Here is a 27,863-nt window from a genome sequence, read left to right as displayed (position 1 = left end):
ATATGCAAAATAGAAAGGATTTAGAATCTCTCTCTCCCCATGTTTCAGTGGGAAAAGGGCAAGATCCATTGCACCTGGCTTCCTCCTGGGACCTCAGCACTTCACCTGGCCCTCACCCGCTCTCCCACATATCCCAGATCACAACTGGTCAGGAGCTGCATGTTCTGACTGATGGGACACCGTCACCAAGTCTTCCCCACCCAAATGACTGCATGGACAGGATAGCCCTCCTGCTACTCCAGGAAAAGGGACACTTACTCATGTCTCCTCTTTTATAAATCCAATCGTTTTCACAAACCAAGAATCTGTAGAAATTTAAGATCCTTTACAGCTCTACACCTCTGACCTGATTTGGCTTAAGCAAACATGACAGTTACTGGGAACAAAGGAAAACCTGATAGCATCACGTAAGTTTTATTTACTTAGCAAACCTGTTTATTTCTATTACATCTCACTTGGAGAGTAACTTATTAGTGCTTGGGAACTATACAACCTGTTCTAAAGCCAGTCAAAACTAGACTGTTTGTTTGTTTTGTTTTTTAAATCTGGAAAAAGTACTTTTCTACACATCACTAGCATTAGGTTTCAGGCCTCAAGAGCTGTCTGCCAGTTACTCAGGCAGAAAACACGCTCCAGAAAAACCTCAGTAAAATTACATTCCTATCTCTACGAACCACAGTTTCTGTCGAGACAAGTTAGCGTATCTTTTTCTATCAAAGACAGAACTGCCAACAGCCTTCCCCTGAGGAGCTCTGCTGTCAGGAAGGCAGGTGTAAGCTCCTGGCTGAACTCCTTGGAGAATCTCTCCTGGAACAAAACCTCATCGCTTGTTTTGTTACTTTTTCTACTGCTATTTCTCAGCAGTGATTGAATCATAACAACACTCTTGGACAGTTCACATTTCCTTCGATAATGGATACACCAGCATCAAAAAGAGCCACTAAAGGTCCATGATTTTTATTTTTGCTTCCAAACGTTAAGAAAAAAAACCCAAACCCAACCAACAACCCTAGGCTTTAGCCCAATGTGAGTCTGTATATATTAAAATCATATGAAAAAGCTGGCATTGGTGATTGTTCATAAACAAATGGAAGAAAAATAACTTCCAAAACAAGCCAACAGGCCGAAGCCTTCCACTTGACCGCAGGCCCAGAGCGGAGCGTCCGAGTTCCAGCCAAACCCAACTCTGTACCACATTTACCTCAGCCGGCAGGCCCTACGGCAAGCGAAAACCGGGACTTCGGCTTCCTCCGCGTCCCTGTAGGGTCTGCCCCGGCACCGCTCTGCCCCGGCAGGAGGCCGGCAGGCGGCAGCCGAGGCGGCCCGGGCTGAGGGGACGGGGAGCGGGGCCGGGGCCGCGCCCGCCAGCGGAGGGACACCCACAACCCCCTCCTGCCCCCAGGTACGGGGCGCGACGAGGGACAAACCCAGCGCCCCGCCCTCTCCGCGCTCCCGCCACGCGGAGTGCGGCGGCCACGCCCCCTCCCCGCACGACGCGCCCTGCGCCGGCGCGCGAGGGGGTAACGAGCGCGCCCGTTACGAGCGGTCGGCAACCATGATTACTTCCGGTAGGTCAGAGGGCAGCGGAAAGGAGCGGGGGGCACCGGCGGGAGCAGGGCGTGCGGGCAGGGCCGCCGGGCCGGAGGTGGGGCCCGCCGCCTAGCCGGGCTGCACCGGCCGCGCTTCCGGGCGGCCTCGCCCCAGCATGCACGGCGACCGGATGTGCCGCCATCTTTAGGCTCCCTCTCTGCCGTGTATTGACAATAACAAGCCCCGGGCCGGGCCGTCCCCCCCCTCAGGAAGAGCGAGCAGGAGGCAGAGAGGGGGGAGGCGGGAGCCTGAGGAGAGCGGGCCGCGGGGGGAGAGCGGGCCGGGCGGCGGCGAGGGAGCGGGAGGCCTGTGGGGCGAGGGGCTGGAGCCGAGGCGTGAGGGAGCCGCGCTCAGCCCTCCCCGCTGCTGCTCGGCGGAGACGAGGCGGCCGGAGCTGGAGGGGAGCGGAAGGAAAAGCTGGGGGAGCGGGCAGCCGTGGGGAGATACTGGTGCTGGAGAGAAGAATTGACAGAAACTAGTGGGTGGCGAGAGGCAGGAACGGAGACGCTCTGCTGAGAGAGGAGTAAAAGCAGGAAAGCAGAGGCAAACTGCGAGAAGAAACAAAGTAATAAAAAAGGGGAAGAGAGGAGATAAAGTGATTCCTCCGAGAAAGAAGAAAGCGAAGGAGAGGGAATACGGAAGGACTCCACTGATGAGAGAGAGGAGTTGAAAGACGCCCCCCTCCCCCGAGAGACACCAAACAGAGACTGGCTCAAAATCTCTCTCTCTCTTTGTCACACCACAAGGATTTGATGCCCCTCAGCCTGTTCACTTCTGTGTGTTCATGTTTCCCACAGGTTTCTCTTCCCCCAACCCCCCAGCTGCAGCCCAGGAGGTCAGACCTGCCACTGATGGTAATACCAGCAGCAGCTCCTCCTGCAAGAAGAGAAAGTTAAATAACAGCAGCAACAGCAATTCTGAAAGAGAAGAATTTGATTCCATTTCTTCCTGCGCCTCTTCTCCTTCCAAAAACACCTCATCATCATCTTCCTCCATCATCACCACCTCCTCGTGCTCCTCCTCAGGGGTTGCCTCCTCCAACCATCACCTCCAGAAGAAACTGCGCTTTGAGGACTCCGTGGATTTTATTGGACTCGATGTGAAGATGGCTGAGGAGTCTTCTTCCTCCTCCTCTCCTGCTGCCTCTTCTCAACAGCAGCACCAACAACAGCTCAAAAATAAAAGCCTTTTAATTTCGTCAGTGGCTGTGGGGCACCATGCAAATGGCCTGACCAAAGCTGCCTCCTCTACTGTTTCCAGTTTTGCCAACAGTAAACCTGGCTCCGCTAAGAAATTAGTGATCAAGAACTTTAAAGGTAACAGGCCGTAATTTGTCACAACCTGTGGGGAGCAGACGCTCAACTTTTTGTTTTGTTTGCAACGTGAAAACCGGTTGGCTTTCACATAGCTCCAAGTTTTACAGGAAATGCTTTTCTGTGGTGAATGTTTCTGTACTTATGTAAAGGGGGAATAATGTTTTGTGATGCATACTTGCCCAGTCACGTACACATCCTGAGCTACACTTTGCTGCTTGGGATTATTTTTCAGACTCTTTTCACTCTATCGAGAAGGCCTTAACTTTTATGTTAGACAAAAGGTTTTACTACATAAGTGTGTAAATTGCCTTTCTTCAAGCTTTTACCGTTTCATGTCTCTTTTCTAGTAATCCTGATTCAGGGTTTAGTATGTATTTTAGCCCAGTTTATGATAAGTCTTTGCACAGAAAGCATTTTTTTAAATTGGGCCTGAATCTATATGTCTGGCCCCTATCCATGTTGTCTGTTTATAGGTTAATCCGCCTGCGCTTAGTTTTAAATGTTGAAACTAAGGTGATTATCTGGCTATTATGGTGTATTTCCTTTCTGGTTTCTCCACTCGCCTTTAAAGTAGGTAGTTCAGATTTTTTGCTGAGTGTTTTCCTTGCAATATCCTTGCTATAATTTTCATTTAACTCTTTAATGTCTTTTCTCTGTCTTAACACACTCTCACTTTACAAGCTTATGTTATTTTATAAATTCTCTCAAAAGATGTGTTTGAGATTCTTGAATATTGTTACTAGAAACCAACTGAAGCAGAGAAATGAAACTTTTCAGCTGTGATGCTGCTTCATTTCCTAGTAAACAAAAATACAAATAGGTGTAGGCAGAAAGCTTAGCTAAAATTCTGTCCTTTTTTTCCCCTGTGAAGATGGGGAAATCACGGGCTTTTCTCATTTCCTGCCTCTTGCTATCTTCTACAATGGTCCTATAGCTTGCTTTCTTGGGCTATTTTTCTTTTTCCTCATGTGTTTGGAATAGAGTGGGGTAAAAGATGTTACTGGCATTAAAAATAATTTCTAAATGCACAATCGATACAAATGTTACGTAGAGATATCTTAGAAGGTAAGGATTAGGATTATTTTAGCCACTGTAATGTTTTACAGCAATTCATGATCACAGTGTTAAGTTTTTGCTTTAAGGCCCTCCTAATTCTCTAAAATGTTCTCCGCCCATCACGTCATCATCATTTAATTTGATTTTTTTAAAGTTTATACTTATGATACATGATAGTGAGAAATAAATGCCACTCTTCTGTTGCTTGTACACTGTTATCTTTAAGGGATGTCAACTTTTCATGTTTAAAATATTTGTTAAATGTCGTGGATTGCATAGTTCTGTGATCATCATTGCATATTAATTGGAATTTGAATCACTTGCTTGAAAAGGATGTCTCAAGAATCTGCCAGCTTTGCTTTTTATTTACTCTCAGATGATAAACTGAATAATAATCTTAAGATTGTAGTCTTTATCTTAGCATGAGAGGAATAACATCCTTTACAATGTAAATAACTTCCTAAAGTCCAGAATCTTGGTATTTGCTGCTGAGTAGTGTACTCATTAGTTTCTAGGCAAGTCTCACTTGTAGTTAGTTGTCTCTCTAGATTCTTAACGATACCGCTGATCTTGAGTTACTGCCAATATTGTAGGAAAATGCTTCAGGGGGACAAAAAAAAAATACTTCTCTCTGTTTGTTATTTCTAGAGAAATCATAAAGCTTTACAATTTATTTTTTACTTTTAGGTATGTAAAAATAAATTTTAACAGAGTATAAACTGTGGGCCAATTTCACCTGTTGGTGGCATGGATGTGCATTTGAATTCCTCCTTAAATTTTCTCCTCCTTCCTTCTCTGTTTGGGAACATGCTTATTAGAACACAAACAGTCATTTTAGCTGGTTATGAGAACACACAGAATTTTAAAATAGTCCTGGTATTCTGAGGAATATTTGGGGAATCTCTCTTAGCCTGTTGTAAATGCTTTAGTCTTGTCGAAGACTGTGTAGTAGGGGCATCTGTAGAAAAGAGGCTGAAAAAAAAATGGAAAGAATCAAATCTGCAAAGCTTGATCTATCTGAACATTAAAAGTGGGCTTAACTCTAACAAATATCCACTGGCCAAACCCAGGAGAGACGTCAACGTTACAATAGGAAGGTTTTCCTTGCAACTGTAAAGCCTGTATTATAATTACAGTATGTCTGTGCATGTTTCTTGAGGGTTTCTTTCCAACTGTTAACACAGAGTAGAATTAATGAGCAGTAAATTTAAAAAAAAAAAAAAAAAAAAGCCATACACCACTCTGTATCTTGTAATCCATCATTTTTGGCCTTTACGTTCACTTTCTTTTAGCTGTGCTGTCCTGGTAGTGAAAAAGAGTGTAATGAAGATGAAGATCATTCTTGCTGGTTTTTAGCCTTCTATCCCTTCTGGAGCTGCTCAGGCACAGTATTGTGATTTTTATAAATCACACATACTGTTTGAGCTACAGAGCTGTGATGTGTATGTGAAGAGCAATGCTGAATTTTTACAATGCATTACTATTTCAAATGTAAATAAGATACTGCTTTTACATGAATGCTTTCTAATGCTAGTATAAATTTAAATCTAGAGCATCAGCCCATACCTCTTTCCTCTCGAAGCTACATTTTTCATTTCTGTAAAAGGTAAAATGTTCTGCTTTTTTCTAAATACTTTCTCCAACTCTGTATAAATTTCTTTTAAAGATAAACCCAAATTGCCTGAAAACTACACAGATGAAACCTGGCAAAAACTGAAAGAAGCTGTAGAAGCTATCCAGAACAGTACTTCAATTAAGTACAATTTAGAGGAGCTCTATCAGGTAAGCGCTTTCAGGGAAAGCAATGATGGTAGGGTTTTTGTTTTCTTGTTGAATTTATTTTATTTTTTTCCTTAAAACACTTTTGGTACAGTGGTAAGAATATGACATTTTACTTGATGGCTGCTTTTGTCATTGAAAAACTTTTCACTGAATAGTTTCTCAAATTTTAAAATAATCAGTAAAAATTTCCCAAGACCTAACATTGAAATTTTTTTACTTGCCACAACATAATCCAAGGTATGGTTTCCCTTGCAACAGTTCACAAGAATTAAATAAGTCAAGGAGCTGTATTCCCTTTACTGTTTTGGGGTTTATGGTGTGTAGCTGCTAAAGGAGAAATGTGAAATCCTAAAACATTGGTGTTTAGGTAAGAAAAAGATGATTTATATTAAAATACAATCCTTTTTCTGCAGACAGTATCTGTTCATGATTGAGGATCATAAATAATTTAAAAACTGAAACTTTTTATTTGCCTTCTTAAATGGTATTCTATTTATTTTTTTCTTAATGAATTGTATTACTTTGGTATGATTGTAATATTTATCATTCAGCATTCTGTCTGTTCTAACAACAGAGAATCAAAATTTATTCCCAGCAACAGCTCTGATTGTTTTGCCCTAAATGTTTTAGGAAGTGATCAGACTTGAACTGCATTTCCTAACTGTTTGTTTATATGCTCCACTTCTGCTTTTTCAACTGAATGTGTTAGGGAGATTTCTCCCCCCTCCTCACCTTTTCCCTACTAACATCGCTGTACTTGTGGTTTTAGCGGCCTAGCAACAGTACTCCTTTAGCTAGGTATTAAGAAGCACTTACGCTTTTTACTCTACTTTTAAAGCCTTTATTACCTGGGTAGTTGTTTGATTTGTTCCTCTGTGTCTATATAGCCTTCTCTACGTCTGTTTTTAGTGTCTCTTCTTCCCCTGCTCTCCCCTTTTCAATAAAAGTTGTATTCAGATATGACTGATTTCTGTGAAAAGTTAGGGAGAAAAACCCTGTTTGCACAAGATTTGGGGAGGAATTTAGGAGAGGATAAATTGCCATTTCTCGTGGAACCAAGAACCTCATGGGCCAAGTTTGTCAGGTTTTAAGCTCATTATGATCTTTTATAATGTTCAATTAATCTAGAAATACCGTTTTTAAACAGTTTGTCAGGATAACATATAGTATTATTAAAGTAACAATAGTATTGTTACTTTTTCAAAACTTTGTGAAACTAATAACAAATTACAATCAGCTGTATTGGAGGTATTGTAAATTACTAGACTGATCAACAGAGCAAATATCTGTTAATTAAATGCTTGAAGGATATCCAGAATTGTTTAAAAATACAAAGTTCAATTGAAAGTCTCGTTTCTGCTTCACAGTTATCACTTAAGTTTCTGCTCACTTTTACCACAGGCTTAATTGAATGTTACTTGTGCTCAGAAAACCAAAGATACACTTTTTTCCTTTTAAATCTCAGTTTTAACATTGTAATAACTTAGATACTTTTCAATGAAATAAGAGTGCAATCAAGTATTTCAAGTTTTTCTTTTTTTTAATAAAACTAAAAATAAACGTCTTGATTTTAAAAATAGTGACAGGAATCACTACTGTTTTTAAATGCTAACTAAACTAATGTCATTTCTGAACAGCTGCTTGGTAAATGGATCTGATGCCAAATATGCCTTGGCAGACACCATTCTCCAAGCATAGAGGGGAATTGCAAAAGAGTCTGCAAAAGTTCTCTTGCACACCTCAAAATAAGATACTACTTTTTTTTTAATGGAGTTAAACTTCTTGAGTTTGGTTTAACTCTCGAAAAATCCCACTGAGCAAACATTTTGAGGCTTTATTTCTTTGTGGGACACGAGCTTTGTACTTGCTTTGTTCCTCCCCAGCAAGAGAAATTATACACATCTTTGAGTAGCTGAAGTGCTACAGAGTTGAAAGCTTCTTTATTAGAATAATTTTCCTTAGATTAGTACCAGAAAATAGAGAGATAGATCTTTGGTACCAGATTCCTAGTTAACTTTTTTTTTAATCAATTAGAGTTAAGTACTTCTCAAAAGTTCTGATTTTCTGTCATCAGAGCTGTGTTCAGTTCTTTTTACTGCTTTTCCCCAGCACACAAACGCAAGTGTGGATGCTGCAATTAAAAAACAAAACAAACCCCACATTTATATCACACAGAGAAAATACGACACTTCGCCTTCGGTTGTTCTGACCATCTTCAGGGCACAGATTCCCTGATCAGAAAGCTTTATTCCACTAATGCAGAATAAGATAATTTTGTGAACTAGAGCCCCTGAAGTTGTTGGGAATTTTTAATACATTACAATTATTGTTGTGTGACACCAGTAATTAAATTTGCAAAGTTTAATATTGCGGTAGCGGTGTTATGCTCCACAGAGCAAATCTCAGTAAAAGGTTTTGTGTTTGTGTGCTTAGAAAGTTCGATTGAGCAGAATTCACAAATTAAGACATTTCTATGGGTATTATCAGTGAAGATGCAGAAGTTTTGCACTTGACGTTGAGATACTCAGTACTAGCTGACATGTTTAACACTTTTGCATTTGTGTATCAAAATTCCAAAGCACAGCTTCATATGAACACGTAACAGTAAGTGTATATTAATATGTTAACTTATTTCACTACAAGTTAATAGTATGGATTTGTCCATCTACGGTGCAGAGGGTAATTCTTTTAAGGATTTGGAGCAGCATGGTTAAATAGTTGTTTGATAGACGGCAGTTATGAACATGTTGGTAGTTGAGATGGATGAACTGACCAGAAGTAAAGTGGCCGCTGGTGTCCTCAGCTGGTAGGTAGAAGCGAGACTAACTCTGGTTATGCAGGTGACCAGCAAGTTCTACCTAAAACATTCATCTTCCCAGCTCTCAGTTGGCTTCTCCAACTTAAGTGGGAGAAAAGAAGAAACCCATTTATTGCCCTTGCTGAAGGTCTAATCAGGCCATCCCCTTTTTCTTCTGAAATCAAAGTAGCGGTTATTTCCTGGTTTGCTGCCATTTATTTAGAGCCTGATCCTGTGGGTACAATAGGAGAATAGAGTTGAGCAGTGTCCGTAACCTACTCTGAACAGTGAACTGTAGAATATATTATCACATCACTGTATTTGTTTAGGGTTTCTTAAATGTTAAGGCTGAGAGTTGAATTTGTTGCTGTTTTCAAATATTAAGATATGTACACTTTCAGTGATAATTCTGGCTTTCCTAATAATCGTCATTCAGCCCTGTTATAGTCTTAATTGGCACACTTACTCTCTTGCTATACCTGTTTGTTTCTGACAGTAAGCTTACGCAGGTTTGTTTTTCTTTTGTTGTTATTGTTGTGTGGAATGGTTTTGTTGTGGGGTTTTGGGTTTTGTGGTATGGTTTTGTTTTTGTTTAAACTCGTCTATGTCCTAGAGCCAGTATTAGCTGTAGTGCACTTGCTCTAGAAGTTGTTTACTACTGATACTGAGAATGTTTACCGTTAATATTCTAGGATAAACTGAGGAACTCCCTGTTTAGCTGTTTTGATTGTTGCTGTGCTTTTAGTGGTGGCTGCTTACTGTTTGCTGGTGGCTTCTATTTGAACTGTTGGGAAATACTCTGGGGGACTTCAGTGTAATGGAGTGGATCTGCTCTGTATACTTCTGAACTATGCCGTCCCTGCACGGTTGCCTGTGGTTGCTGGGGAACAAACTTGATCTTCCAGTCTTTTTTTTTTTTCCTATGAGTTAGTCGTGCTGGCAACTGAAATATTTTCCATTTTAAAAAAGTAAAATTGAGAGGCATTAGTTGACAACCATATATACCTCTCCTTTCTAGCTTCTGCAGATGTTTTACAGAATAATCACATATTATGTCTTTCACTAATCCGCAAAGAGTTAAAGTTGCTCAGTTGCTTTCCAAATCTGGACAATTGGTATAAATTTTGGAGAAGTCTTGAATTACACTTAAGGACTTAAGAATACTTGTTTGCTTGATCAATCTCCAAGGCATGTCCTCATTAATCTTCTTACTGTGTAGTGACAGTTCTTTTAATACTTGATTATGATCTAGAGATCTGAGATTTGTCACTGTAAACATCTGGAATGTAGTCATACTACTAAAAATTGTTCAGGATTAAAACTAAACTTACTCAGTCAAGTGGTTGATGGATGGAGATATATATAAAAATATGTATATGTATGTACTTTGGGGGATGAGGGAAGCTTAATCAAGGAAAGGACTGCAAAAGGAAATAACATTAGCAGTGCTTTTCTACTAATATCAGTATGACTTGCAGAGCACAGCAGTTAATAAAATTAAGACCGTAAGTGTCTGCTTTGAAGTATGAAACCCAGCAAGCTGCTGGAACATATTAAACTAACATCCTTGTTCTTAGAGATGCAAGTCCTGCAGTTGCTTATGAGATATTGGTACTCCAACTGAAATTAATAAACTGTAAGCTGTTCGGGGTATGGCCTTCCTTTGTCTCTTATTACCATTATAGTGCCATATATAGTGCCATGTCTCTCTCTGGTGTTTTGCATGTGACCATTAACTATGTTACACTTAAAAACTGGTTGATTTTTGAGTGAGAAGCAGAAGAGTTCCATGGTTGGATTTGGGTGTTTTCCCCCCTTTCCTTGTAAAAGCACATATAACAATATAAACAGATTTCTTCATATCTGTTTCTCTTTACTTCAGGCTGTTGAAAATCTCTGCTCCTACAAGATTTCTGCAAACTTGTACAAACAATTGAGACAGATCTGTGAAGACCACATTAAAGCACAAATTCACCAATTCAGAGAATATCCTTTTTTTAGCCGTTGACAAGCCAAAACGTTTTTACTTGCCAGCATGGTGATGGATTTCTTTGACTAGTTCATGACAGTAGGCCGTGGTAATCTGAATTCCTGTTTTTTTCATAATTGGGTCTGATTCGGGGTTTGTTTGTGTGTTTTTGGTGGGACCTCAGAGAATACTACTAGTTCCTTTCTGTCACCATTTGAAAAGTTTGTGAGAAAGTTTCACTGGTATTTATGAAACACTTCGACATCTTACAAAAGCTCATATTAGACTTAACAGCAAGCCTTAAAAAGGCTGAATTGGCGTATCACTTCAGGCTTTTTTTTTATGTGCTGATCTTGCCATGCTCAGGTAAACAGAAAAGTCTTCCAACAAGTAGTTCTTGTTTTCTTTTTGAAAAGTGCTAGTGGTCTGGCAGCACACAATGTTAGTGGTTCTGAGGATCAAAATGTTTTATTTTCAAAAGTTTTGAGTTGCATCAGATTGAGATCCTGTTAAGTGGATATTAATTAGTACCAGAACTATGCAGTGAACTGAATAAAAGTTAAATTTAAAGAACAAAATTTATCTCTTAAGGTTATCTCTTAATATGAGCTGAAATTCTGGTATCTGTGTAGTGGTGGGCTCTTACATGTATTGTGGATTGTTGGTTTTTTTGGGGATATGTGTGTTTGTTACACTCCACAGGGATGGGGGATTAGACAAAACATTCAAAAGTATTTAGATCCTTTTTTTCTTAATCATTTTGATTTCTCATTGTTAACAGAAGGACCCTTTTATTAAAAATAAAAACAAACATTGCAAGAAGTTAACTGGTTCTTTTTGGGAATAGATGAGTTTGTTGTGCTCTCTGTTAAGTGTCTTTGAACCAACATTATTATTTTTTTATTTCATTGCTAACACTACCTATTAATCATAATTTTCTTAATGATTTCTTCATGGATTCATTGGATAGTGTCCTTTTTCTAAAGAAAATAGACAAATGTTGGCAAGATCACTGCAGACAAATGGTAAGTTTTTTATCTTTTTAAAGAAAACCAGTTGCCTAGTCAGCCTATGTTTTGCTTAACTTTGTTCCTGTACAAAAATACTGTGCTTCTGAAATGTAGACTTAAATTTATATAAGGCTTCTTTGTGAAATACAACTGTATCTAGTTTGTCAGAAATTGAGCCTTGAACAGACTTGTCTGTAATGTCTTTCTTGACACATTGGTCTGACCTTGGACACACACCCCCACACACACCCAACTCCTACCTCTTGTTTCTGTGCAAACCTTTTTCCTTTTATACTTATTATAAAAGGAGCTATTCTTTTGTACAGAAAGATGCTAAATGTCGCATTGAACATCTCACTGAGATTGGCAGAATATTTTAAACAAAGCAACACTAAGAAAGCGCTGCCTGACACCTGTCAATGGGATTTTTTTTGTTGTTGAACATAATTTGTGTTGCGCTTCAGTTTCAAGAGTAAAATGATTGATTGTGGCTTTTTTATTCCTTCTCATAACAGATTATGATTAGAAGTATCTTTTTGTTCTTGGATCGAACTTACGTACTTCAGAATTCAATGCTGCCATCTATTTGGTAAGGGCACAAAGAATAAAATTATTGGGCAGTGTATTTAAATTATTATGTATCTTGCTGATTTTCAGGGTTTTTTTTAAATATAAACTTTATAGTGACCTGTAAATTAGATGGTGAATGCACACATACTTGTTGCAAAGGGAGATTTCATTTCTAATTTATCTGCCATGAATTACAGGATTCTTCTAGAATAGCTGTGATAGCAAATTTCAGCTAAGTAGATATCAACTTCCAGTTTGCCCAGTAAAAGGAAAGGGCCTGTTCAACAGCTGAAGTGCAAGGCTTTGGGTTGTTTAGTTACTGGCTTTAACATGCATAGTATTTCAAGTTCTGTAAGTATTTTTGAAGGAAAAAGTTACCAAAATAAAAGCAAATTACTCTCTTTTGGACTGCAACCTCTGCCCCCCAACATTTTAAATAATTAGCAAATGCCCTACAGTGCCTGCGGCACTACCTGAATTACTTTGCCAGAGATTGAAGGAGTGGTGAATAGACGGCCTGCCTTTTTCTGAGTGTCCAGACCCACAGTTTCAAATTCATGGAGGGTTTTAACTGGGATGCCCAAAGCAGAGATCTCTGCTTTTCACATCACTGAGTTCTAAGCTCTGCCTAAGAATTAGAGATTAGAAAGTGATGGACAAACAAGAACATTGTCCAACAGCTTAACCATGGAATTGGGACCCAAGATGGCAGTGTCCTTTTCTCGTGAAGGTTGCTGTTCATTCAGTTTCCATCATCCTGCCAACCACGTGAAAACTAAAGATGCTGCAAAAGTTAGGTAGTTATTTAGGAAAAAAAAATATGTGACCTGGTCTTTAAAATCTGTAGCTTATTGTTGATGCTTTGTCATGGTTTATTTTAGCGTTTGTGTGTTCATCTTGAGTGATTTGGGGGCAGAAGAATGAGGAATTTAAAGAATGCTAGTATTTATTGGCCTCTTTTTGATCTAGATCAAATTTTATTAGTAGAGAATATTTGGATATGATTCTTATGCAATTTATTGAACAGTCTTTATTTTCTTTTTAGGGATATGGGGCTAGAATTGTTCAGAACTCATATAATCAGTGATCAGAAGGTTCAGAACAAAACTATTGATGGCATTCTTCTGCTGATTGAGAGGGAAAGAAATGGTGAAGCTATCGATAGGAGTTTACTGCGAAGCCTTCTAAGCATGCTTTCTGACTTGCAGGTGAGTAAACTTGTTTCACCCTTAAACTAATAAACAGCTCAGGTTCTTATTTAGTGCTCAGTAAGCTTTACCCTGGACTGCTATTGTGTTGTTTCCCTAGATTTATCAAGACTCTTTCGAACATAGATTCTTGGAAGAGACTAACCGCCTATATGCAGCAGAGGGACAGAGGCTTATGCAGGAACGAGAGGTATTTTGAATGTTTAACAATATTTGTTATGCCTAATGACAAAGCATTCATCAGGGAGAGGAACTATGCCACTGCTTTAGCCAGCCTACGGGGCAATAATGTGACCTTTATGTTTTATAGTACTCTGAAAAAGCAAATTCACATGCAGTTGCCTTCAGTCACAGTGCTAATGATTTCTGCTTAAAACTGGAGTTGCTGCTGCTGTCAGACTAGTACTGTCCTCTTTTTTTTCTCTCTCTTTTTTTTTTTTAAACATACAAAACTACTCTGGCATTTTCAGGTTCCAGAATATCTTCACCATGTCAACAAGCGCTTGGAAGAAGAAGCAGACAGGATAATCACTTATTTAGATCAGAGCACACAGTAAGTGCAATCTCTCTTTGCTTAGTATTGTTAGCTGTTTGGCTCCTCTTCTGTTGAGGGCCATCTAATAGCTACAATTTATTTCAGTTATTGACTGACCATCAAATGCTTCTCACTTCCCACAATTCCTTGTTTACAATGAAGCACTGTCTTGGCTTACACAGCTAATTTCTTTTAAGCCACTAGTTACTTTGACGTAATTGTTGTTGGGCACTTGGCTGGAGAAAAATAGGCTGTCACCCCCAGTCCAAATGTCTTTCTTGCTGAAATGCAGTTAATCAGCTGTTGCCCTACCTGAAAAAGATAGGACCCAGGACAGAGGATTCTCAAGCTAAAGGCTCTGAATACTTTGCATTTAAATATTTGCATATTCTTTAGGGATTCTGGGAAATTGCTGACTAATGTCACTCTCCAATCTTTTCTACGTAGAGGCAGGATTTCCTCAAATACAATCAAGTGGAGGTCATGACTGGTAGGACAGGAGAAGTGTTCTCCTAACATAAAGCCACAGCTGTTGTGTCTGAGAGAAAATATAGGTTGCTAATATAACAAAACTCTTCAAAGAAGTGGTAGCAACTTCTTAAAGGGCAAGTACAGAGGATCTCTCCGAGAGGAAGGTGCTTTATTGCTACCGTCATACATTTTTATTTCCTTCCTCCTTCAGCTGTTAAAAACATTTAGCTTATTTAGTGGCTTCCTTTCTTCCACACCATTATTAGTGGCCAACTCCCTATTTTGTTTTAATACCTCTTGACTCATGAGGTGTGTTTTTTCTTCTCTTTGGTTTGTCTCCCAAGACATGCATCTCCTCCCACAAAGCAAGAGAAGGTACATTCTTTGTCAAACTTTTGCCCAGTTTCTTCACTGATGGAACCATTGTCCAGCTGCCTAGAGGTCATGTACGGGAAAAAAGATTGCTTACTGGGGAGGAAAAAGGATAAATATGTGTATAATCATTTTAGGTCTTTGGCCACAGATAATTAGGGTGCTCCCAATGACGAGTGTAGTTAACATAATCTCAGAAGAAGAATTTAAAACTGTCAATAATGGAAAAAGGAAAAGTAATTCTAAACATTTTTTCTATAGGAAGCCACTAATTGCTACTGTAGAAAAGCAACTTCTAGGTGAACATTTAACAGCCATTCTTCAGAAAGGTAATCTTTCTTCTTTATAGAAATGTTTCTAATTACTGCTTTGGGGCTTTCAATTCCTGTGCTGAAAAAGAAAGTGACAGATTCAGGTGCTGGGGGAGGACACAAGCTACATCATTCTTTAACGCCCTTTGCTACTCAGTTCATGAAATAGCATTGACCATTTTGCAAGAGGGCAAATACCATTCTCCTTGTTAGAGGTAAGGAGACACAATGCTTTCTTCAGATACGCAGCAAAGCAAAAGGAAAACTAGAATGGGGGACGCTGGAGTTCAGTGTGTTAAATAGCATTTTGAAGACTCAGAGGTAAAGGAGTAGCCTTCGAGTTATGGCTGTACCAGGAGGAGAAAATTTTGTTTATTCGCTGCTCACAAAAAGCAACTTGTTTTAAAAATTTAGTACAATTTGAGCAATGAAGTCCATTGCCCCAGTTCTGCAGTAGTCTGTGGAGTCAAGTGACCCTCTGTTGCTCTGAGGGATAGTCTGGAAATAGATACAGGTGCAGCAAGAGTTGAATATTAAAAGAAAATTATCAACTCCTTACTAGCCAGATTCTGGATGAAACAGGTATGTGAGCATCTTCGTGTACATCTGTAACAGACTCTTTATTGAAAGGAGTATCAAGTTTGCAATATTTACCCATCTACTTTCTTAGGACCTTGCTGTGGAGCATCAAGCCTTCTCTGCCAAAAAAGTTTAAAAGTGAAAGGTGAAGATACTGCTTGAAGCTGCTTGCCTTCAAACATTTGTAAAATTTATTTTACAGCTGGAATTGAGACTCAGAGCTCTGTCTTGCCAAGGAACCTTTCCTACAGATCAGTAGAGCGTAAACTTTTCAAATCTTTAGGGAACAGTAAAGCAGAAGTAAGCAAAGGTGTTGCAATAAGTATACTACATGCAGTACATGTAGCCTAAGATATCCAGTGCAATAACAAGGTTTTTAAGGTTTGAGCCAGTTCAGGTAGCCATTCTGTGTTTCACTGTTAAATTAGGTAGCTTAAAAAGAAAAGCTCAACCACCACCACTAATTGCTTGATAAAAAATATTAGCTTTGGAGAGGTCCCTTACTGTAATAATATGCTGCGCTTTCTTTGGATTACTCTGGTTTTAATTTCTATTGAAATTCTCTCATTTGCAGGCTTAAACCACCTTCTTGATGAAAACCGAATTCAAGACCTGTCTCTTCTGTATCAGTTGTTCAGTCGTGTGAGAGGCGGAGTACAGGTTCTCTTGCAACACTGGATTGAGTACATCAAGGTACTGTTTTTAGAACTCTGGAACCCCTATTGTATTGATGGGGTTTATACACAGATATTTGAGTCATCTCTATAAACTACTGCATTTTTCTAAGAATTAAAGACTACTTGCTTCTAAACTATGTATCTAATGGACAGCTTTTGAAACTGTACTAGGAAAAGTACAGTAAATGTTCTAGCCCCATTGAAGAAGATATTGAATGTTCAGTTAAATTACTGAACTCCAAATAAATGTGGAGTTTTTATCTTGCTTATAGTTAGTTGTGGGGGATAACTGTATTTCTCCAATAGACATTTTGGTAATGGCAGAACATTTCTGTCTTCTACCTGCTAAAATTTCTTGTCAGAATGAGTGGTAGCTTAAGCGACCAACCAATTGAAGTTCAAAAAGCACTTGAATATCGCTTAAGGTGTTTCATCTTATTACTCAGTGAAAACATTGTCAGAGAAAGTATGATTGTTCTGAAGGAAGGCTTTGTAATGGCATAGGAGTACTGTTAAATAAATTTGAGTTGAGTGGGAGCTTTACCCGTGTAAAACTTGAGGATATAGGTGTTTAAAAAGGGTGTGTTGGTTTTGTCATGCTTAAGTTTATTTCTTCCGACAAAAATTCTCAATCTGTTCACTTATTCATAGATTGGTTTTGAATCAACGTACAAGGTCTAGGAATGATTATATAGTAAAGACTTCATAATGCTATTACTTCTATTGTGTTAGTAGAACTAATATGAATACCAGAAACAAGACATTACGAAGATAACTTAGGCTTTTAGAAATCTTGTCATTTAAATTCATTATTCAGGCTAATTGAAAGATATGTTTTACTTTGCAGGCATTTGGTAGCACTATAGTAATTAATCCAGAAAAAGACAAAACCATGGTCCAAGAACTACTTGATTTTAAAGACAAGGTTGACCATATTATTGATGTTTGCTTTCTCAAGAATGAGAAGTTTGTAAATGCCATGAAAGAAGCCTTTGAAACATTCATTAACAAAAGACCAAATAAGCCAGCTGAACTAATAGGTATTTTTCTTCAGTTTCTTCCCATGTGAGAATTTGGGTGGGGGACAAGAGGGAATTGCTGATGCAGCTTACAGATGGGATATGGTGGGATTGTGTGTTACAAGACATTATGGACAATGCATTGTCAAACTGGGGATCTGCTGTGCCTTATTATGCAAGTGAATTATTTGATAGGATAGCATTAAACATTTAGAACAAGCTTTGTTGATCGGTTGACTGGCTAGGCTATAGAAAAATGAAGAACATTAGAACTTAGGCATTCCAGCAATTGACTGGTGTCCAGATGTGAGAATACTGCTAATAATTTGACGTTTCCAGAAGCTTATGTAACTGTGCCACCACACGTGCACAGAGCTCTTAGGGGCTCTACGTAGATATCTATCTTTTAATATATAAAAGTGAAGAGAGAGGAGGATGCACTGTACCTCTCACATTCTGGGGACAGAGCCCCTGTAGTTTGCAAAGAACGTTGTTTACAGATTTGTGTGTTACAAGCCTGGCTCTCCGCACTTTTGAATACCTTAATCATTTCACTGCACAGTGAATAGTACTTGCTTTGCAATCTGTTGTGCTGTTAGGCTTGCGGAGTAATGCTTTCTGCCCTCCTTTTTTTAAATTAATTCACTAACTGTAATGTGTTTACCAATCCATTAGTAATCTGCTAGAGAAATTCAGCAGTATAGTCAACACATTTAAATAACTGTTTTACCTATTTTTCCTCTGATTTTTTGCTTCTATTATAGCCATGTCGGTCTATAGCAATAGTGACTTTTTACTTTGAGATCATAATATGGACTGAGATTTTTTACATATGCAAAAATCTTTTTTTAACATTATGTTAATAAAGTTAAGATGCAGTAATTGCTTATCTGAAAAAAGAGATTAGGCTGTAATGTTTTTATACCTTTATTGCCTCTATGAAAATATATCAAGCTAGCTGTAATGAAACTGATTTGAAGGTAATTTCAGGATCCTTTACATTTCCAAAAGATTTCACAATATTAGATTTTAAAACATTAACATTAAATTATTGTTTCATTGCAATACTAAGCACATGCTAAACTTTTTATTCCTCAACACACTTTTAGCTAAATATGTAGATTCAAAGCTTCGTGCAGGCAACAAAGAAGCTACTGATGAAGAACTTGAAAAAATGCTGGATAAAATCATGATCATATTTAGATTCATATATGGTAAGTATTGGGATTTTTTGTGGGGATACAGTTCTTTAATCAGTAATTTAAAGGTACTTTGACATAATTTTTGCAGTCTGTCTGCATTTTCGTGTGTTCATTCTCTGTAGATGCAGTTTGTCGGTGTAGTGCTGTTTAACTAGTTTGCATGTTAAAATGCCGATAACAAGACCTGACTCTGAATCTTTGGAAACCTTAATGTGAAGGCCCTTGTTAGCTTTGCTGAGCTTTGAATTGGGCCTCTCGTAGGTAATGTTTGCTTAAAACAATGATTTGTGATCACTGTCAAATCTCATCTCTTTCAGGAAAAGATGTCTTTGAGGCCTTTTATAAAAAAGATCTAGCAAAGAGACTACTAGTTGGGAAGAGTGCTTCAGTAGATGCTGAAAAATCTATGCTTTCCAAACTCAAACATGGTAAATATCTATCAGCTTGTTTTCTTTTAAAATAGTCATTTTTAACAGGCCTTTCCAGAAGTGCTGTTTGTATTTCCCCTTTACACGAGGGCAAAAAACTCATGTGTGAGTCTTGAATGACTGGTGGGTTTTGAGGAGATTCATTTGCTTTTAGTTTTGTAATTGTAGCAGCAATAGCCAAAACCCAGGAGTTTAAGTGCACGATGTATCTTGGCCTGTGGGATAGAGTTGAGGCTCCCTGCTGAATAAATCAGTGATGTGCTCAGAGAACTTGAGGGATGACTTCCGCTTGTTACTTACTCTGTATAAGGTTTGAAATGTGAAGCTGCCAGCTAGCAGTCTTTTCATCTGGTCTTCATTGCTTCATAGGATGGAGTCTTTGGGTGATAAGAGTACGATATTTAGAACTTGATTGTGTTCTACCATCAAGAGACAGTTTAGTAGGCAGCTGGTAGGGATCAGAATTGTCTTCTGAGTGACAGGTGGCCAGTGGAGTCCTAGGATGAACAGTCACATCCATGTGGAAAAACAATTGGGTTGCAAAATAACTTCCACATCAAAACATTTTCCCCCTTCTTGTTTAAAATTTTATTCTGTATCTTAATTAGAATCCAGGTCTTTATGTTAGAACATAGGCTGAATTAGGTCATCTTGCTTCAGAGTACATTCTGATATTTAGAATAATTACTCTATGGTGTTGAAAATAAAGAAGATTAATTTTGAAGATTTACATTTTTTCTTTTATAGAATGTGGAGCTGCTTTCACCAGCAAACTTGAAGGAATGTTTAAAGATATGGAGCTTTCAAAAGACATAATGATACAATTTAAACAGGTACTGCAGGAAAGTCTGCCAGGGCTCCTTCATTTACTTGCTTTTTAAATGACTTATTGTGGGAAAGTCTAACAAGAGAGTGCAGGATGTCTTCAGTTGTGAACATTTCTATTGTAATTGAGTTAAACTCCTTTTGAGTTATTCCAGTTGTCTGTAATGTTCTTTCACTACAGAGAAAAAGACTTTGTAGGTGATTGCTTTCAAAAGGAGTGGACAAAAGTCCAGCTGGGAAAACAGTCTCTACTGATAATGCTGGAATCTATTTCTTAATTCTGTGCCATCTGTTTTGAAATTTTTTCTGAATTTATGAATGGCTTTCCTGAACAGCAAAGCAAAAAACCTGAAATGTGAAGCTTGTTTTTAAAAAAAAAAAAAGGAAAAAACAACAAAAAAAAACCCAAGCCAACCCACTCACAGCACTAAAAGAAGAATTGTAAACTTATAAAACATTTTAACACCAGTTATAAAACATTTTTAACACCGCTATGTTCTGATGGACTGGCTTGTAAAGTTTTTGCCCGTTAGTTCTGGTGGTTCTGTAATGTTTTGATTACAAGCAAATTTTAACATTCTTTCATCCAGTCACACATAATTAGGTATATCTTCACATCAGCCTGCTAAAACGCTTCTTTTGCTGTTTTCTTCCTGTACGGAAGTGCCTTTAGAACTTCAGAAAAGTCCTTTTTCTTTTCCTAATTTTCTTGAATGTAACTTGCAGTTTATGTAGCAAAGACATCATAAGGTCACTTGTCTGTGCTCTCATAATGCCTGTTCTAACTTTTCAGTTCCACCTGATGTTTAATAAACATTGCTTTATTTCAGTTTACTTTGTTTCTTTCCGCAGTATATGCAAAATCAGAATGTACCTGGCAACATTGAACTAACAGTGAATATTCTGACAATGGGTTATTGGCCAACCTACGTGCCTATGGAGGTCCATTTGCCCCCAGAGGTAATGAATAGAGATGTATCATACCAAGTATCAGCCCATCGGTAATGCATCTCCATATCAACTGCGACTTGGTTTTAAATATACATATAATCTCTAGAAGGAAATGCCGAAGTGTCTTTTTTTAAATAAAGTTTGTTTTCTTCTCTTGCAATTCCCTTCATCTTTCTAAGCCTTTATTTAAGGCTTATTTGATTATGGAGGAGGGAAGAATGCTTTTACAGTAGAAATTGTGGTTTAGTGTTGTTTTTTTCCTTTTTTAGATGGTAAAACTGCAGGAGATTTTCAAGACCTTTTATTTAGGAAAACACAGTGGTAGGAAACTTCAGTGGCAGTCAACACTAGGCCACTGTGTATTAAAAGCCGAATTTAAAGAGGTGAGTGTATTGTTTCTCTTATTGCTGTTGCTTTGCCAATTCCAAATCCAGGTTGTACCTTAGGGATATATCAGGAAGTTTTTTTGTGCTGTGATGGAAAACTTATCACTGTTTTTACAATTACTTTTAATTTTTGACCCCTTCCTGTCATTTCTGGAGTTGGTAGTTTGTGAAATAGATGTATTAAGGTCTAAGATGATGCATCTGATTTCTGCACTGGTGGAAAAAAAATTGTTGTTGGTAACTGCTTGGGGAAAATATCCAGTGGGTTTAGTTCCATATTAAAAATGGCACTAATTTTTATATTGGGGAGAAAAAAAGGAGCCATGTTCCATAGATGACCTTACTTCATCTGACAGCATTAAGCATCTTTACAGTAAGCTTTTTCACTACTGAAATGAAGAGGTTTGGATTGTACAAGAACACAGTTGGTTTTAAAGGGCTTCCAATTACTCCCCTTCAGCAGTTCTTCATGGGCACAAATATATTTCAAGAAAATTTCTCCTGGAATAGGAATGCTTACCAGTTCTAATTTTCAGAAAAATGTTAATGGTAAAACAAGTATTATCAAACTCGGTTATTTCAAAGATCCTGTAGTTCCTAATACTGTGTCTCTTAAACTGTTTGTGTTATGGTTTGACTGAAAGGTCTTCCAAATTGTAATTTTAAGCACTAGGTGCTTTGAGATTTGTATTGAATAAGTCACTGCATATTTTGGGTGAGTTTTGTCACTGGATACAATAGTCTAACCTTCTGACCTCTAGTTTATTCTGGATTTCATAGTAAACACAAGGTGACCAGTAACTTTTATTCTTTCATATTCCCAAATGAATAAAATAACAATCACATCCTTTAAGTGAAATTAATTGACATACAAAAGTGACTTGTTCCTTGCTTCCTAAAAACCAGCATAGTGATGTCTGCTAATGTCCTTTCTGACAGGGCAAAAAAGAACTTCAGGTCTCCTTGTTCCAGACACTGGTGCTGCTCATGTTTAATGAAGGAGAGGAGTTCAGTTTAGAGGAGATAAAGCAAGCCACTGGGATAGGTTGGTATTGAAAGCAGCTGACTACTTCCAAGTGTTCTTACTAAAAAAAAAAAACCAGCCACCTAAACAACTTGTTTCTGCTTTAGAGGACGGAGAGCTGAGAAGGACACTTCAGTCTCTGGCTTGTGGCAAAGCCAGAGTACTGACTAAAAGCCCCAAAGGCAAAGATGTGGAAGATGGTGATAAATTCACATGTAACGATGATTTCAGACATAAGCTCTTCAGGATAAAGATCAACCAAATTCAGATGAAAGAAACGGTATATTCTTTTTAATCCTCTGGGGTTTAGATCCTTGGGTTAAGTATCTTGTTGCCTGCCCATTTACAAGCTTTTTTCCTCTTGGTTGTAACATACATACTGATATCTTTGTAAAAGTTACACGTATAATTTGGACGATAGCAGACACCTAACAATGCAGATTTAAATGTGTGCTTCCATACTAACTTAGACACCAGTGATGCAAGATGTCTTGAAATAAGGTTGTTTGAGAGAAGTTCCAATTAGTGAATATTCTTTTCACCTTTGATCATTCCCTGGAACTTTACTGAATGGTTTGTGAACATAGAAACAAGTTCACAGTGAATTTTCCCTGACAGCCATCCAATATAAAATCTGTGCAAAGATTTAATTCCTTGTACAAGTGGTTTTTTTTAAAAACAATAGGTGTTCATATTTGTAAAGGATTTATCTCATCAAATATTTGACAACAGACATTTTTGCTGTCTTACACTGAGAATTGTCTTAGAGATACGAAGAAGAATTGTTTTGACAGTTCTAGTGTTCTCTTTAAAACTTTTCTAAATGGATCCTTCAGGTAGAGGAACAGGCAAGCACTACAGAGAGAGTATTCCAGGACCGGCAGTACCAGATTGACGCTGCAATTGTACGAATCATGAAGATGCGGAAGACACTGAGTCATAACCTGCTTGTGTCAGAGGTCTACAACCAGCTTAAGTTCCCAGTAAAGGTGTAGTACTGATTTTTCTTCTTCTAAAACTTTATTACTTCTTTTTATATTCCCTGTCCTGTCCTTGGTTAAACAGTGTTTCTGTCGAAAACATGCATTTTTTTACTGTTAGGAAGGACAAATACTTTCAGGAATTTTTAAAGTGCCAGTTGTATTAATTTATCTGAATATTACCTCAGGCTTTTAGTAAGTTAATGAAATGTATTACCAAGGGCTTTCAGAACGGGAGTCTGTTAGCAGCAACTGAAGCTAGTTCTTCTTGCACACTGCTGTTACTGCGTTTAAATGTTCTGGCAGTGCGTTCTTGGGGATGAGGGAAAAATGATTCAGATATGTAATGCAGAATTATCTTTGATTCTTAATTTGGTTCATAATTTTTAATGAATTACTAACCAATAAATGTACAGTGTTTTTTCCAGACAGATTATATTAGTTAATATATATATACACACATAAATATATGGAATGAAAATTAGATATTGGTGAACATCTCAAAGCTAAAGAAGCTCACAGTTGCAAATATAAAATTAATAGCTTGCTTATTGTGTACAAATGGAAATGGATTTTCAAATAGACACTGGTGCATCAGTTTGAGCTCAAATATATACAGTGCTTTCTGTCAGTAGAAATATAAAAGGTACTGCCATCTCATTCTGTTTGTTATCACGTTAAGTTCCTGCAGGCCTGTAAGTATTGCATAAATTGCAATTGGGCTTTGCACGGTTATAACAGATTATTTAAATACTTTTCCTCACTCGTCATCATGAGGCATTTTTATGAAGTCCTTCACCCATCAAAATTATAGGACACCCAAACTGTGCAAAACTGACTCAACATAAAATGAAACTTGTACCATCTTTTACCAGGTAAAAGTCAGAAATAGAAACACTTTGGTATGTAATGCATAAATTGCAGTTCTTTAAAGTAGATTTCACTTTAAACAGCAGCAACTATCTTTCCCTGCCGTAAAAAGTCTATGTTTAGCTGCAGGTGACAAGGTAATTTTGTAACTTTCTCTTCAATCAATTGTACATTGCAGACTTTAGAAGCTTTGATACGTTAAGGGTGGAGTTTTTTTAACTGTTATTTCTGTTTCCTCAACCTTCTTAAACAGTATGGATATTTGCCTTAAGTAGAAAGAAAGAACTGAGCAGCATTGACTGCAAAGTAATAATGCTGACATCTGCTTTATTTTACAGCCTGCTGACCTTAAGAAGAGAATAGAATCCTTAATTGACAGGGACTACATGGAAAGAGATAAAGAAAACCCAAATCAGTACAACTATATTGCATAAACATATGTTGGCCTTTGTTTTACTGCACACTTGGTGTCATACACAGTTGCCAGTGGATAAACTAGCCTGTTGATCCCGTTAATTGACTTTTTATACTACCGATGATTGAATGAAAGCAGTGTAATGGAAAAGTATGGTAGAGTGGACTTCTTTCAGTGGTTAACATGCCCATTTAAAGAGTACTATTTACATTTTAAGAAGAATGCTGTTGAACTCTTTGCATGTTATTTAGTAAGATGTGCAGAAAGCTGAAAGAAAGTACCTGGTCTTTGTGATTCCATTTGTCTCTGGGTCTGAAGAGGAGTCCCTTGATATATGACAGATGTCTTTCACACCTTTAAATGGAAACAGAAGGTTAATTAATATAAGAAAATAGCCTTTAAAATGCTTAAACTGCATGCAAACTTTTAATTTACTGTACAGAATGCATTTCAGTTAGTAACATACCATTGGTTTGGTTGATGCCCACACTTGGATTTTTCCCTTGAGGGAGGGAAAATGGGGAATAAGCCAAGCTACGCTTATTGCTGATCTAATGGAAAATATTCTTGGTTGCAATTAAGACAAAATGGTACCAATATAAAACAATGTATAAAGTTTGCAGTGTGGGCATATATACTGTATATACAAACACCATTCTTAAATAACTGCTACAATGAAACAAGTTCAGATTAGATTTATATGGCTTGCCTGTAAGACTTAGTGTTCACCTTTGGGAATTTTAAGCATAAAACAGCCATAATGGAAAAAGTGACAGTTTTTACTAGTCATGGGTAGGAGGCCTTCACCTCTTGGCAGCAATACTCTAGAAAAGAGAATCTATTTACAGATATCTATGAAAAGCCACACTGTTCTTGTGGTAAAGCTGTAAGAACAAAAATTACAAATGGATTTTAATACTTGTTTTGCTTTGCAACATTCTAAACTTGAACTAACCTCAAGGTTTAGACAGGGCAGCTCTTCTAAGACTGCCCTGCTTTGGATTGCTTTAACTTAAAGCTTTAAGAACTCAGCCCTAGATGTGGCAGGCCTCCTAGAACCCAGAAGCCTACCTCTCATATAGAAAGTTAAGTATTGCTACAAGGCATCTAAAATGTATTTTCTTAGATGACCAGAGAGCATTCTTTGCATCTTTATAAGACATGGGAGAATAAGTCACTTGAATGTAGAGCTTTGTTTCAACAAAATGCATTTTTTTATTGCTATAGCAGCATGTGCCAGGAATATATGGGAAAAAAAAGTGTCAGGAGAAAAGGTAACTCCTCCATGTTAACAGTTCTTCCTTACCCAGCCAGGCTTTAGACCTACTATCAGCTGTGTTGCAGAGCACAATGAAAAACCTCATCCTCTTTCAGGCACTGATAGTCCTGGGGAATACCAGATACTTCTTGAAAGCAAGATGTTACTTTTGTTTAATGGCAGTGTAACTTAGCTCTCTACAATCTATAACTTTTATCACTGTGATCCCACATTCAGGGGTGTGCATGTGCGAGAGAGGGAGAGTGCATGTATGGTATGTGTGTGTATTTTGTATCTGACACATCCCATCCTTGTTGCTTTTTTGATCTACTGTTTAATTCCATATTTTCTCCAGCTGTGTTTTCTCTCAAGCTCTTTTATATGCAGTCCTCAGCTGACAGATGAAGCAGATGGGTTTTTTTCTCCTACTAAATCATTTGCTGTCACCCTCTATTAACTGTCATACAGCTCTTTATGATCTACAGAAAATCTACCTTATCCTTTGACACTATTGCAGCATAACCACTGGTAGATATCCAGGACCACCCTTGCCTCTGTAAGAAAAATTCTAACAGTAGAGTTATCTGGTAAGAAACTTGAAGACTGCTCCTGCAAATCTTTTAAGTATTAGTTCAAACAGAGATCCACCAGGGAGAAAAGAATGCCCCCCACAAAAAACCTTCTGTATTTTGCATTCAATGTTCCTTTTTTCTTGTATGTGTTTTGTATCTTTAGCCAATAAATGATTCCTTTTAAAAAGGTGTTTTGGAGAAGGAGCATAAAACTTAACTTTTTGGGAAACAGGAGATGATGAGTATCAGTATTGAACTGGTTCCATTCAGTCTGTTGTAGCATATAAATCTGACACCACTACATGTTTAAAATACCTATGCTGGTAAAATCCTCCCTCATTAGACAAGTGTGTTGCATTTGGTCAAACTAAATGGAAAGGTCTGAAGGCTTATTTAATTTTTATCCCATCCATTTCAGTAACTTAATGCAGAAAATATTATATAGAAAACGTCCTCAAATCTCACAGACTTCCACGATCTGAGGCAAACCCTAAGCAGCAATCTAGTTAAAGCAACCCAAAGAACGGACTTTGAGAACCCCAGCTAGGCCGAGAGAGGGGGCAAGAGAGGGGAGGGGAGAAGGCTTCTCCTTGTATCTTCATGGGTTTTCCCCAAGAACTTGTTCATCTCTTCTGCTAAGGTCTCGCTCATTCCTGGTTAATGACAAAGCTGCAGCCAAGATTTATCGTCCAGCCGTACAACTCTGCAACTTCTTGCTGGGATCATGTGCCTGCCTATTGAGCCATATATATCTCTGTAAGAAAAAAAAAAAAACAAAACTAAAGTGGGCTTGGACCACAACTGATCTGGCTATAACACAGCTTGTCTGTTTGGCCACACATTTTTAATCTTGACTCTTGCATGCAGTTTATAGCACCTTGTTCATAAGAAATTGCAGTTTATTCTTAGAAATATATATTTTAGGTTTTTTAATCTTTATACCCATAAATGGACTATTTTTTTGTCTTGGCTGGTTTAAAAAGTGACCATTTTGTTTAAATGCTGTAATTGCAAATGTGTTGTAAACGTTGTTTTGTTCTATAGTTTACACAAAGGTGCCAAAGTAAATAGTTAATAAAAAAAACAAACCCTAGCAAATTCTTAAGTTGCTTTAGCTGTTCTTCATATTTTGGTCTCCGCTTTTTTTTTTTTGTCAGTGTTTCATTTTTTCCTAGACATATCATTTGCCCTAATGCTTTGTTTAAAAGAAAAAAAGCATCTAAAGAAATGTTCAAATACCACTTTTTTTTTTAGTGATTTCATATAGTAGGAAGAATATTTTCTTTGAAACGTTACACTAAAATTGTAAGAGTACAGCAGCATTCAAAAATGTAATATACTTTTTGTATAACAGTTCTTCAGAGTATGTCTGGAGTGGGGGAAAAAAAAAACTAACCCTGTTACTTTTCAGAAGCCTCTTCACTCGGCTACCAGAATATAAAATTGTGCTTTTTCACTGCATCAAAAAGTTATAGTTTATGCAGACTTGCAAACAGGGCATGTATCACCGTTGCATCCTTCGATGCAAAAAGCAGCAAAACCTTTTTTATGTTTCATAAGTCTGATATGGGTACAGAGAGTCTTTCTTAAGTTGGTAAATAATGTAAATACATGTCCTTTCAGAGAGTGAGTCTGTTATCTAGGTATTTTGTGTCATTTAATAAATATTAAACAGTTTTGTGTTGATAAA

General features: G+C 37.8%; 1 protein-coding gene across 4 annotated transcripts; it reads left to right on the top strand.

Moving 5' to 3' along the window:
- Positions 1 to 1,468: 1,468 nt before the first annotated feature.
- On the top strand, positions 1,469 to 27,863 carry CUL4B (cullin 4B). Of its 4 annotated transcripts, none has more exons than XM_054838903.1 (21): positions 1,469 to 1,568; positions 2,388 to 2,906; positions 5,629 to 5,744; positions 10,424 to 10,527; positions 11,466 to 11,535; positions 12,036 to 12,109; positions 13,136 to 13,298; positions 13,399 to 13,488; positions 13,769 to 13,851; positions 14,938 to 15,005; positions 16,141 to 16,259; positions 17,091 to 17,283; positions 18,372 to 18,476; positions 18,782 to 18,892; positions 19,640 to 19,725; positions 20,570 to 20,677; positions 20,938 to 21,051; positions 21,994 to 22,099; positions 22,186 to 22,358; positions 22,915 to 23,067; positions 24,267 to 27,863. In XM_054838903.1, the coding sequence occupies exons 1-21, from the start codon at positions 1,556 to 1,558 to the stop codon at positions 24,360 to 24,362; spliced, it is 2,664 nt and encodes an 887-aa protein (XP_054694878.1). In that variant the 5' UTR covers positions 1,469 to 1,555; the 3' UTR covers positions 24,363 to 27,863. The 4 variants fall into 4 exon arrangements, with proteins under 4 accessions (XP_054694878.1, XP_054694879.1, XP_054694880.1 ...); XM_054838904.1 differs by lacking the exon at positions 1,469 to 1,568 and adding an exon at positions 1,590 to 1,645; XM_054838905.1 differs by lacking the exons at positions 1,469 to 1,568; positions 2,388 to 2,906; positions 5,629 to 5,744 and having other exon boundaries at positions 10,492 to 10,619; positions 11,481 to 11,535.

The sequence above is a fragment of the Grus americana genome, chromosome 12 (genome assembly GCF_028858705.1).
Source record: "Grus americana isolate bGruAme1 chromosome 12, bGruAme1.mat, whole genome shotgun sequence".
Lineage (NCBI taxonomy): Eukaryota > Metazoa > Chordata > Aves > Gruiformes > Gruidae > Grus > Grus americana.
The sequence above is the reverse complement of the archived record's forward strand: the minus strand, read 5'-3'. Positions and strand labels throughout refer to the sequence as shown.